The sequence below is a fragment of the Octopus bimaculoides genome, chromosome 4, assembly GCF_046866305.1.
Source record: "Octopus bimaculoides isolate indiv1 chromosome 4, ASM4686630v1, whole genome shotgun sequence".
NCBI classification, from domain to species: domain Eukaryota; kingdom Metazoa; phylum Mollusca; class Cephalopoda; order Octopoda; family Octopodidae; genus Octopus; species Octopus bimaculoides.
In genome coordinates this window covers 34509736-34522460 of record NC_142931.1, presented here as the reverse complement: position 1 = coordinate 34522460, position 12725 = coordinate 34509736, and the positions used below count along the sequence as shown (strand labels likewise).

Here is a 12725-nt window from a genome sequence, read left to right as displayed (position 1 = left end):
AGTACTCAATAACCTAGAGTGTGTACATTAGCTTAGATGAATAAAGAGAGGATAAGAAGAGAGAGCAATGATATCAGAAGGGTCAGGACAGCCAAATGAAGGTATGACGCAGTAGTATGATGTAAGTGGTAATGTTATTTAGAGTAGTGTCTGATACAGGCAACTGCAGAGATGGATAAGTGATGGGATACAGTAAGAGTAGGAGATGTGAAGCAATGCAAGTGGCACTGAGGTGGGGAGAGAGTGGGGACAAAGAGATGGATTAGACGAAAAGAAATATAGAAGCATGAAGATAATCTGATAAAAATATGTTTATATGCATACAAGGCTATACAAAGTCATATGATTGTAACATTGCAACCAAATGAAATTCCTACTTTAATCTTTTTTTCATTTCCTTTCTTTTCACAGTCCCTCCTGAAGTCCGAGTTCGTAATAAAAGAATGGGACAAGAAATTGGCAAAATGACAATACTTGAGTGTACAGTAACAGCAAGTCCACTCGGTGCAACACACTGGGAAAAGAATTCTAACAGAATAGAAAATTCATGGAAGTATCGTGCAGAAGCATATAATGAAGATGAGCACACTATAACTTTAAGCCTGAGGATACGGGCAGTAGAGATATCAGACTTTGGAGAATATACATGTGTTGCTTCTAATCATCTCGGAAGTGACCAGGAGAAAATGATTCTATATGGTGAGTTAAAGCAACATTTTCTTTACTGTACACAATATGCATGCAATCTTAAGTTACTCACACTTTCTCTGTCTGTCTGTCTGTCTGTCTGTCTGTCTCTCACTCTCTCTCTCTCTCACTCTCTCTCTCTCTCTCTCTCTCTCTCTCTTTCTCTCTCTCTCTTTCTCTCTCTCACTCTCCCTCTCTTTCTCTCTCTCTCTCTTGCACACACACACATATACATACACTCACACATGCACACATGCACAGAGTTGAATGTAAGAGAGTCTCTATGTACTTAGACAACTTGAAAGAAATAACAACCAAATCTTCCTCGAATTACACTTGCCTAAAGAAAGATATATTGGAAGATGTGGTCTCTTGTATAACCCCCCATTACAAAGAAAAAAAAACTCCCTGAGATGGTAATGACTTGAATATCTTTGATTGTAGATCTATTTGATTTAAGCTAACATACCAGGAGCTAATAAACAGTTATTTCATCAATAAATTGTGACTGAATGAGATGTTGTGTCACCACTGTAGCCTTTATGCAACTTATTTCAGCATTCTTTTTTTAGGTTACGAAATAAAGGTTGACACAAATAAACAACATACACACAAATAAAAAGAGAATGAGATTCTAAGGGTGTTTTATGTACCAATAGAAATAGCAACCAACTAGAAATAGCAACCAACTAGAAATAGCAACCAACTAGAAATAACAGTCTGCAAACACATCCTGCAATTTGAAATTTGCAATGGACAAAAGGGCTAAGGTAATGCTGGACATATTCCTAAAAAAACAGGAGGGTCACGGCTGGAATGCCTTTGATAATAAGTCTGCACAGTCCTGGAAAACCTAAAATGTTGTGTGAGCAGCAATAATTTAGTCAGGCAAAAATAAATTATTATTCAAAGAATGACTATATCTACTTTAAGAAATTATTATTTCTTATATTTAATTGTTTATGTTATGATTTTATTTACTCCATGTACCCAGACCTTGTGGACACCCTGTAGAATTTGCAAAGCAGAATGGAACCAAAATGCTCTGAGATTCAGGCTGTGTTATGTGCTTTCCACTCTTGCTGTTGCAAGAGTTTATCATTATCTTTCACCTGTTGCTAGGGGAGTAGTTTGAATTATATACCCACTTCACAAATTTTAAACACCTGAAACTCTATAGTATTATTACAAGACCTTAGATCTCCTCCCCAAACATAAAACTATTTGAACATTAGGTGCAGGAGTGGCTGTGTGGTAAGTAGCTTGTTACCAACCATATGGTTCCGGGTTCAGTCCCACTACATGGCACCTTGGGCAAGTGTCTTCTACTATAGCTTTGGGCTGACCAAAGCCTTGTGAGTGGATTTGGTAGACGGAAACTGAAAGAAGACCGTCGTATATATGTGTATATATATATATATATATATATATATATATGTATGTGTGTTTGTGTGTCTGTGTTTGTCCCCCCCCCCCATCGCTTGACAACCGATGCTGGTGTGTTTATGTCCCCGTTACTTAGCGGTTCGGCAAAAAGAGACCGATAGAATAAGTACTAGGCTTACAAAGAATAAGTCCCAGGGTCAATTTTCTCGGCTAAAGGCAGTGCTCCAGCATGGCCACAGTCAAATGACTGAAACAAGTAAAAGAGTAAAAGAGTAAAGAGTAAATTTTGAGTTTTTCTAAACATGTACTGTCAACTCTTGATAGAGTACAAAATCAAATGTGTATTTTACTTGATGATGAACTTGTTTGTTCTCTCCAGCTGCTGTCCTTGATGGAATATTGTAAGCCTAGCCCTGTTCTGTCGTTATCTCATCCTATAGGCTCACCAGCCAGGGAATTTCCAGTTCATGTACCCTCTCTCATGCATCTCGCACACCACCCCTCACACTTCAAATCATCTTTACTGCCACCTATTTCCTCTCTGCCTTCCCCTACAACTGATATCCATGATTGACTATGATTCCACTCATATTCATCATTTCCCTCTATCTTCATCTCAATCCTTCTGCCACTCACCTCTCTTTCTCCCATGAACTTACTTACCCACCCATATCACTTCTCTTTTATTCCTCTTCCTGTAACTTGAGAACATGCTTTGATACATCTTCACCATCATCAGTTTTCTTTTCCATCTAGTTAATCCCATAACTCATCTACAATAAGATATCTGTCCCCTTTCTCTGTTATACTTCAACCATTCATCACTTGGCATAAAGCCTCTTCCCTCATTTGAGCATTGTTGCCTTGCCAGTACTATGCGAAAAGCATCCAGTACTCTCTGTAAAGTGGTTGGTGACAGGAAGGGCATCCAGCCACAGACATAGGAGCTTGGTACAGTCCTCTTATTCCCCAGTTTCTGTCAAACCATCCAACCCATACCAGCATGGAAAACACATGCTAAATGATAATTCTTTATCAAGGAAAGATTTACCACTATCTGTTGATCATGATTCATGATGATGAGAAAGAAGACTATTTGTCTTGTATGTTTACCTGAGCCGTAGGTGATTAGGTGGCTGACCTGTTTCCTGAAGTTAATGTTGCAAATACATCATTTGTATCACAGAACTCTAAGAGCTCGAACCTTTTTCAGTTCATGTATCATAGCCATAGCCTCTATGTACATTGGAATAGCTATCATAGTGTTGCCCAATATGTCCATTAAAGTCACAAGCCATGATAATGATATGTAAAATCAATATACATGTATATATCCATATGTGAATGTATGAGTGTATACCTGCATCTATACACATATATGTATATTTAATGCCTATTTTTGTATATACATTCATGCACATAAGGATATACACACACAGATACACATATAGACATATATATATGTGTGTGTGCTTGTATATAGGCATATATATATACGTATATATATATATATATATATATATATATATATATATATATATATATATATATATATATATATATATATATATATATATATATATATATATATATATATATATATATATATATATATATATATATATATATATATATATATATATACATATATATATATATATGTATATATATATATATATATACACACACATATATATTTATGTATACATGCATACGCATACTTATATATGTGTGTGTGTGTGCGTGTGTGTGTGCGTGTGTGTGTGTGTATCCTTATACATGTGGGTATTAGTCTCTCTCTTAGATTTAAAGTCTCAGATGTTGCTTTTATACTCTTTGATTAGGTACCTTTTAGGTAATTTCTTGCTATTTGATTGAACACATTCAATTCTAGTTGGGAAAGCTCTTTTCTTATATTTGTATTAACTGGCCAGTCTTTCAGGTCAATGTTTCGTACTTGTACCAACATATCATCTCAAATCACTTGTCGGACATTAAAGAGAATTTGGTATTCATTTGTTCATTCAGCCATGGTTTGAAATTCAAATAAACTGTCATTGACCATGGGAGAATGATTCTGGTAGCCTACTTTCAACTTTCAGAGATGCTGTCTAATTCTATATTACTGGTGGTATACATGTTGTTATTGTACTGTGTATTGCTGTTTGGTGTTTTGCTCAGGGCAAGATGTTTTTATCTGTGTTAAATCCAAAGCATCGTATAAATTGTTTAGAACAATTTATTAAGAACAGAGTCTCAACAAAAATACATGCAGTTCAATATACATGAAATTTATAGGATATAATGTATCTTACTCCAAATTTCTGCAAAATGTCAGTAGCAAAAATTAAATAGCAAACATTTAGAAATTTAAACTAAATTTAAACACCATCATCATCATCATTTAAAGACTGCACTTGGCTAGTTCTACTGTCTGCTTTGTCATGATTTCTATGACTGGATGCCCTTCCGAATGCCAAACTCTTTAAGGAGATTTTACTGGGTGCATTTTAATTGGTACCAGCAGAAGCAACATCTCACAAGATAAGTCCCCCTCAATTGAGTGGTGACTGGCATTAAGGGAGGTAGTTTTGTGTCAGATGATGAGAGGTTAGTGTATAATAGGGAGATATCTGGTCACCCCAGAGAGAAAGAGAAAATGTAGCAAGAGAGAGAAGATGATGAAGAAGATGTGTTCAAGTTACAGTGGATGGTGAGTCAAGTAGTACAGGGGATTGGATTGAGTGAGTGGGCAGGTAAGTTTACAAGAATGCAAAAGAAGGTTGAAAAATGGATTGAAAAGAAGATTCTTTTTAAATCAAATGTTGACAGTGCAACATAGCAAATATAGAAGGAAAAAAAGCATTGGTTTAATCTATATATTTGTACAAATTGTCCAATTTGGATACTGAAGTGAAATACTACCAAGATTTGAAAAAACAACTTACAATTCATGAGCTCAGTTAATAAAGAATTTTTTCTTTTGTTTTCAGTTTTTTTTTCTTTTCTTTTTCCATTAGGCACCCACAATACTTCTACTTTATTTCATTACACTTTCAGTTTAACAGTTTAGCTTCCCATTTATTTTTGGCTGCTTGTTGACTCATGAAATAACTAGCAGGAAAGCAATGTGAAAAGACAACACAACTTGAATGCCAACATAATGAAAGTTCTTTAAGCTTGAGTGAAAGCTTTCATAACTAGAATATAATGAAAAGAGATAAGAAAATAAATGAAATATCCACAATGCTTAAAAATAAAAAAAAAAGGGAAAGAAATAAACACATTAGTAAGTACATGATGCATATTTTAAAGTGTTTACAATTTGAATGAAGTTCAGTTAAAACTGTTAGTGCAAAGGAAACAAAAAAATGTCATCAGTCACTCTGGCATGTATACTGACATAATCTCTCCTAAATTATTAATTAATTTTCAATTCAAGAGTTTTCTGTAAATGAGGATCCTCATTATTTTAAAGGAAACATGATCACTTAATAGTTGATTTTCACTTTTCCACTTCATTAAATCAGCAAACAGAAAACTAGTCAAAATATGTACTTTCTTCTCTGCCCATCAAGTAGGAGAAAAAAAAACTGCCTATTAAGAGAAAGAGTGTAGGGTAGAGGAGAGGTGATGAGGGGGAAACACCCTTAAATGATATCATTATTGAAAGGATGTAGCTCTCGGTGAAGTTATTGAAGAGTGCAAACACACAATATTACACACTAATTATTGATTATCACAGGTTTCACATGATCATCATACTCTTTTCTAGGTACAGAGATGAAGAGAGATGATCAATTACAGCCACACTTCTTGCAAAAAATAAAAATGTGTAGTTAAAACAAAGAATGAAATCAAAAACCAAGATTGATAAATTGAGGAATTGTGTTCAAGAGAGAAATTACATTCAAATTTTTGAACTCTACCCATGAATGAATTTTTGTTTCCATTTAAGTAGGATCATCACACCATTATTATCATCACCGTTATAATTTATCAACGATTTTGCATCCTGGCATGAGTTGGATGGGTTGACAAGAGCTGATAAGTCAGAGCACTGTGCTGTGGCTCTGCTGTCCGCTTTGGCATAGTTTTTATGGTTGGATGCTCTTCTTAACTCCAAACATTTAATATATGCAGTGGGTGCATTTTATATGGCACCAGCACCAATGGGGTCATGGCACATAAAAAGCACCCATTACTCTCTTGGAGTGGTTGGTGTTAGGAAGGGCATCCAGTAGTAGAAACCATGCCATATCAGACAGGAACCTGGTGCAGCTCTCTGGTTTACCAGTCCCAGTCAAGCTGTCTAACCCAGCTGGAAAGCAGACACCAAAGGATGATGATGATGATGATGATGAGGACGATGACGATGACAAATACCTCTCAACTGGGAAGTAGAGTAGTATTGAGATAGATGGCTTTGTGCCAGTTGATGAGAGGATGAAAAGGTATATTAGAGGGATAGAGATAGGTGTTTTGCTGCAGAGATGACATGACTACTGCTGTTGGAAAAGAGAGAAACAGAGAGTTAGGGGAAAAGATAAACAGAAAGAGAGATGGTGGTGGGAGTATGTCGTGGTATATCCTCAGGATAGAGTGGGGAGTGAATATAAATGGTACAGAGGATTGGACTGGGTGATTGGATAGGGGAGATAGAAGGGGCAGTTTCATAAGAGTGTGAGGAGAGATAGTTAGAGATGGCATAAAGGTGGCTGCAGCAAGTAATGGGGAAATATAGTAGTGGCCCAGTGGGGCTATGGTAGATATGTGAAGGCACTGATGGTGATAGCAGACAATAGAGCTTTTAAGGGTAGAGTATAACAGAGGGGAGAGAACAATGGCTGAAGACACAGAAAGGAGATGATTGGTGGTAATTGTGAGCTGGAAAGTTAACGAGAAATGGAAGTGGTTCCAATGGTGGGGAAGGAAAGTGACCAAAAAGGAAGGGATATAGTATGTGCCTATTCTGCTTTCAGATGATTACAGCAGCTGTGTAGTCTCATTATTAGAGAAATGATGAGTATTAGGAGTTGAGACGTGGAGGAAATGCTTGGCAGGGTAGAAAGATTAGTGGCAGTAGCAGGGACTTGCACATATAAGCATAACCATGGTGGTTTCAGGATATTATTTCTGCTGTGGTGAATGAGTTTTCTCAAGTACCACAAAACGTCAATAATCTTAGTCCTTTGTCATCTCCTCTATAAGGCTCAGCATCCGGAGATTGGCTTTTAATAATTCATCCCATGTCTTCCCAGATTTTCCTTTTCCATAAGTTCCATCCACTTTAAATGATTGACATATCTTTATGCAATTGTCCTCATCCTTATGCATCATATGACTAAACCAGTGCAGTCTTCTCTCTCGCATATTACAACTAATTCTTCTCGTCTAAATTTTCTCTCAATACACAAGCACATTGCATATTCATCAGAGCACACTAGCTTCATTCTGTTCTAGTTTACATATGACCTTACATGATACACATTGAAAAACAAATTACACAAATATCCAGTTATTCCATTAAGATAAACCTCATTGTTTTGGAGGAAGGTTTCCACCTGCTATTACCACCTATTTCCAATATTGCTAGGTAACATACAAAATGAAAACTATCTTCCAATAAATTAATGGTAAGTATATAGCATAGCATATGCACTTAGAATTTAGTATTATTACAACTTGTCACTTCCAGCAGATGAACATTAATAAAATTGATTACATTTAGAAACCTTATTCATCTTTTCATCTCCAAACAACAACCTTATTTAATTTATCCCAAACTACTAACAATCTATCACTCTAGAATGTTCTTCTTATCCCTATTTCCTTATATTTTACTCATGTTTAACCTGCCATAAACAACAACAGTCTCAATAGAACAAAAGCAAAATAATAGTACTACATACTTATTCCTTAAATGTAACATAAGAATATATAAATCATCATCATCATTGTTTAACGTCCGTTTTCCATACTGGCATGGGTTGGACGGTTCGACTGGGGTCTGGGAAGCCAGGATGCTGCACCAGACTCCAGTCTGATCTGGCAGTATTTCTACACCTGGATGCCCTTCTTAATGCCAACCACTCCAAGAGTGTAGTGAATGCATTTTTTACATGCCACCAGCAAAGGCACCAGAGAGGGCTGGCATCGACTATAATTGGATGGTACTTTTTATATGCTGCCGGCACGGGGAGCACAACTACAATTTCCATTTGATTGTGATTTGATTTGATTTTGATTTTGATGTACTTGACACAATAGGTCTTCTCAAGCATGGCATAATAAGTAAATATATAAAGCAATTATATTTGAATTTTAGAACTCATTGCTGAGTCTGGATGATGAAGTTGTGTCCATAGCCTTCGTTGGTTCTGCTAGACAAGTGAGATTGACATCCTTAATGTTTCTTTAGAGCCTTTATAAACCAACACCTGCAAGGAAGATATGAATATGGAAGGAATTCCAGAGGACTGACATTCTGTAAAGGAAAGGCTGGATGTAGAAATAGAATAAAGCTTGGAGTGTTTGAACATTAAAATGGTGATCAGTGGAGGTGAGGCAAAAGGAATAGGAAGAGGAATGCTTGAATGGAGATGAATGAGCACAGCAAATTCTGAGGAGCAGAGGCCATAATAATATCAGTGGCTAAAGTAAGACAGAGAGAGGTTTTTGAAAGTGTGTGTGAAAGGGATCATTATGATAGTCAGTTGGGTGGCCATTTTCTGGATATGGTCTAGAATGTCTGCAATTTCAGCAACAGCAGCATGTTCCAGGTAAGAAAACAATATTCCATAGGGAACTTTACCTGAGATGTCTAGGATATCAATAATTGTTGGGGCAGAAATAACAGAACTAAACAATGTGACACTTTTTAATAATCATCATCATTTAACATCCACTTTTCCTTGCTTACATGGCTTAGACAGAATTTATTGAGGTAGATGTTCTATGGCTGGATGCGCTTTCTTTTGCTCGACCCTTACCTGTTTCCAGGTAGCATAATATTTTTCCATGACCAGACATGTTTTTATGTAGACTGGAAACAAATGACACGTCTTGCATCACAGTGACATCCATTTACAACTATCACACTATGTCAACGCAAGAAAACAGTAATACTCCCCCCCCCACACACACACACAACAGTCTTCTTTCAGTTCCAACCAACCAAATCAGTTTGCAAGGCTTCGAACAGCTTGGAGCTATAATAGATAAACACCTGATCTAGGAGCCAAGTACTGTGACTAAATCCCAAACAATGTTGTTAGGAAGCAAATTCCTTACCATGCAGTCACATCTGCACCTAGCTACACTTCAAACTGCATAATGGAAATCAATATCAAATGAAATGAGCTTTGGTTTTCAATTTATTTGAAATTACAATAATCATCATTGCCACAACATTTTTCATCATTAATAATATATTCTATGTATATGTTGACGATGAATCAGCAGAATTGATAGAGTTTCAGGCTGTAATGCTTCACAGTATTTTTTCTTTTTTTCTCACTTATAGATTAATGATCTGAAATCCTATTAGGGTGAATGTTGACTTTTTTCTTGCTCAGGTTTATAATCTAAATACTGCCAATATAATTATATCTATGTAATTAACTAAACACATTACCCTAACACAGTACTATCTATAATAATTCATCAATTAAAATTTGATCCCATCAATATAAACTTAAAAAAATTTTTTTTAAAACACTTGTTATAAGATGCAGGCATAGCTGTGTGATAAGAAATTTGTTTCACGGCAATATGGTTTTAGGTTCAGTCCCACTGTGAGGCACATTGGGCAAGTGTCTTCTACTGTAGCTTAAGGCTTACCAAAGTCTTATGAGTGGATTTCAGAGGCAGAAATGGCAAGACATCCACCATCCACCATGTATATATATATATATATATATATATATATATATATATATATATATATATATATATATATATATACATCATCATCATTATCATTGGCCAGGATGAAGATTTTTGGACCATGCCTGCATTTTAGAAAATTCCAAGGCTGAAAGGAAACAATCATTTACCTTCATGGTCCTTTGGTGACCTCAAGATAGCAGGGTGGCTGAAGATCATTGGCCAATGGCAAAGGGAGATAATCACCTAGGGTTTTATCCTTAAAAATGAGGCTTCCATATTTTAAAAAGGTCTCAGGCCAGCAGTGTTTGGGTTGTGAAGATATGTCTTAGGGCTAAACCCCTTATGAATGAGAAACCCCATAAATAAGCTTACCTCTCTATAATATTAACTGGTCTACATCTTAGAGTATGCTTCTCCTCTGGATTTATGTATTTCTACAAATGATGTATATCACCGAGGCGATGACTACGGACCGAGACCTTTGGAAATGGGCTGTGCGTGAGAAGACCCGGCAAGCCAAGTAAGATCGTTGCCAGTGCCCCTGGACTGGTTCTTGTGCGGGTGGCACATGAGATGCACCATTTTGAGCGTGGCCGTTGCCAGTACCGCCTGACTGGCTCCTGTAGGATTTTCGAGCGAGATCGTTGCCAGTGCCCCTGGACTGGCTTGTGCGGGTGGCACATAAAAGACACCATTTCGAGCGTGGCCGTTTTCGTGCGGGTGACACGTAAAAGCACCCACTACACTCTCTGAGTGGTTGGCGTTAGGAAGGGCATCCAGCTGTAGAAACTCTGCCAAATCAGACTGGAGCCTGGTGTTGCCATCCGGTTTCACCAGTCCTCAGTCAAATCGTCCAACCCATGCTAGCATGGAAAGCGGACGTTAAACGATGATGATGATGATGATGATATATATATGTAGATAGATAGATATTTGTGCATGTGTGCATGTCTTTGAGTCTGTGTTTCTTCCCCACCACCAGTGGTGATGCTGCATTTATGCTCCTGCAACTTAGCAGTTTGACAAAAGAAGCAAAAGTGCCAGGCTTTAAAAAAATAAGTATTGAGGTCAAATTTTTTGAAAAAAATATTTCAAGATGGTGTCCAAGCATAGCCGCAGTCTAATGACTGAAACATGTAAAAGATAAAAGATAACAAAACTGTCAGGTTTTTATCAATATAAACCCAAGTTGTGAAACTTGTTGTTATGGATTCTGAACTTCCAAGAATATGAAGTCTTCTGCAAAGACAGTATTCTTTCCAATATACCTAAAACATGTTTTTCATGATAAAATGTCTCCCATTTGTGAATGAGAGCAATGAACTCTAAGCTACTCAGACTCATGAAAGATACAGTGCAGGTATCATTAATATCTGAGCTTGCATCTCTCTGTTACTGCAAAAAGTATTGGAGTAAAGAGAATGATGATGGAGGTGGAGGATTTGGAACTTAAATTTACAAAACCATAAGCTTAATGCTTGCTCCATGTTATTTCAGAGACTTGCTGCTAATATGTTCCTTCCATCATATTTTAAAATAATCCTTGCACCAAAATCTTCAATCTGAGGAAATCATTAATCGAACTAATGGATAATCCTAGCAAGCAGCTTACAAAGCACTCATATTACAAAAATCAGAGAGACTGAGAGAAAAAACAGAAGTGAAAAGCGGGATACATATATATATATATATATATATATATATATATGTATGTATGTATGTATGTATGTATGTATGTATGTATGTATGTATGTATGTATGTATGCACGTATGTATGCATGTATGTATGTATGTATATACACACACGCAGAGGGGGAGAAGGTGAAAGAAAGAAGAAGAATGCTTTCACTAAAAACAAAGAAGATGAAATCAAGGAGCAAGTTCAGTAGAGATGGTGTTTCAGTTATTTGAATACAATAGAGGAAATTACCTTTTTTTCTCTCTCTTTTGTTTTTTTGATAAATAGAAACTGAAATATTGTTGTTGTCGATGATGATAACAAAAACAAAAAACACACACACACACACACAATAACAACAGTAATAGTAGCAACAATAACAAGAACTATGATAACAACCATGATCAAATGTGAGATTACAATATGAAGAAAACAAACAACAATGTAAAATAAAATTCAAAAATTTAAGAAAAAAAGAAGCAAGAAGGAAAATGTAATATGTGAGAGCTTAAAATTTATGAACACTAGAGTGAACTAGTAGAATTTTTATATTTGCTATATTTATTTACTTGCTTGTTACTCCTTCACACTCAATGCATCTTCCTGTACCCATTTCCACCCAATCTCTTAGATATGTTCTCAGACACAGAAGCATTATTATTATTATTGTAGTAGTAGTAGTAGTAGTAGCAGCAGCAGCAGCAGCAGTAGTAGTAGTAGTAGTAGTAGTAGTAGTAGTAGTAGTAGTAGTAGTAGTAGTAGTAGTGGTGGTAGTGGTTGTGTGGTCCTAAAAGTAGCTATGCCATTCTCCATGAGAGCTACTTTCCAAAATTCATTGATTGAATTTGACAAGGTAATTTTTAAATCAATAGCTACTTCATATATGTAAGGCTGTCAGAAATGAAAAGAGATAACGAGGACGGGGAGGGAAAAGGAGGGAGAGGGAGGAAATAAGGACGGAAGGAAGGAAGGAAGGAAGGAAGGAAGGAAGGATGGAAGGAAAAAAAAAAAACCAAAATACACATTTTTTTTTTTCTAAAACAGCAGCAATTGCCCTCTCCTGAATACTCCTACCACCAAAACA

At 36.3% G+C, this 12725-nt stretch overlaps 1 protein-coding gene across 1 annotated transcript in view; it reads left to right on the top strand.

Annotated features, from left to right (window-relative positions):
• The window catches only part of LOC106875874 (opioid-binding protein/cell adhesion molecule homolog), a 976605-nt gene that overhangs the window by 930581 nt on the left and 33299 nt on the right, over positions 1-12725 (top strand). Inside the window, exon 6 of the mRNA XM_089350590.1 lies at positions 412-699. Coding sequence (XP_089206716.1) covers positions 412-699 — 288 coding nt within the window. The remainder of the gene's footprint in view (positions 1-411; positions 700-12725) is intronic.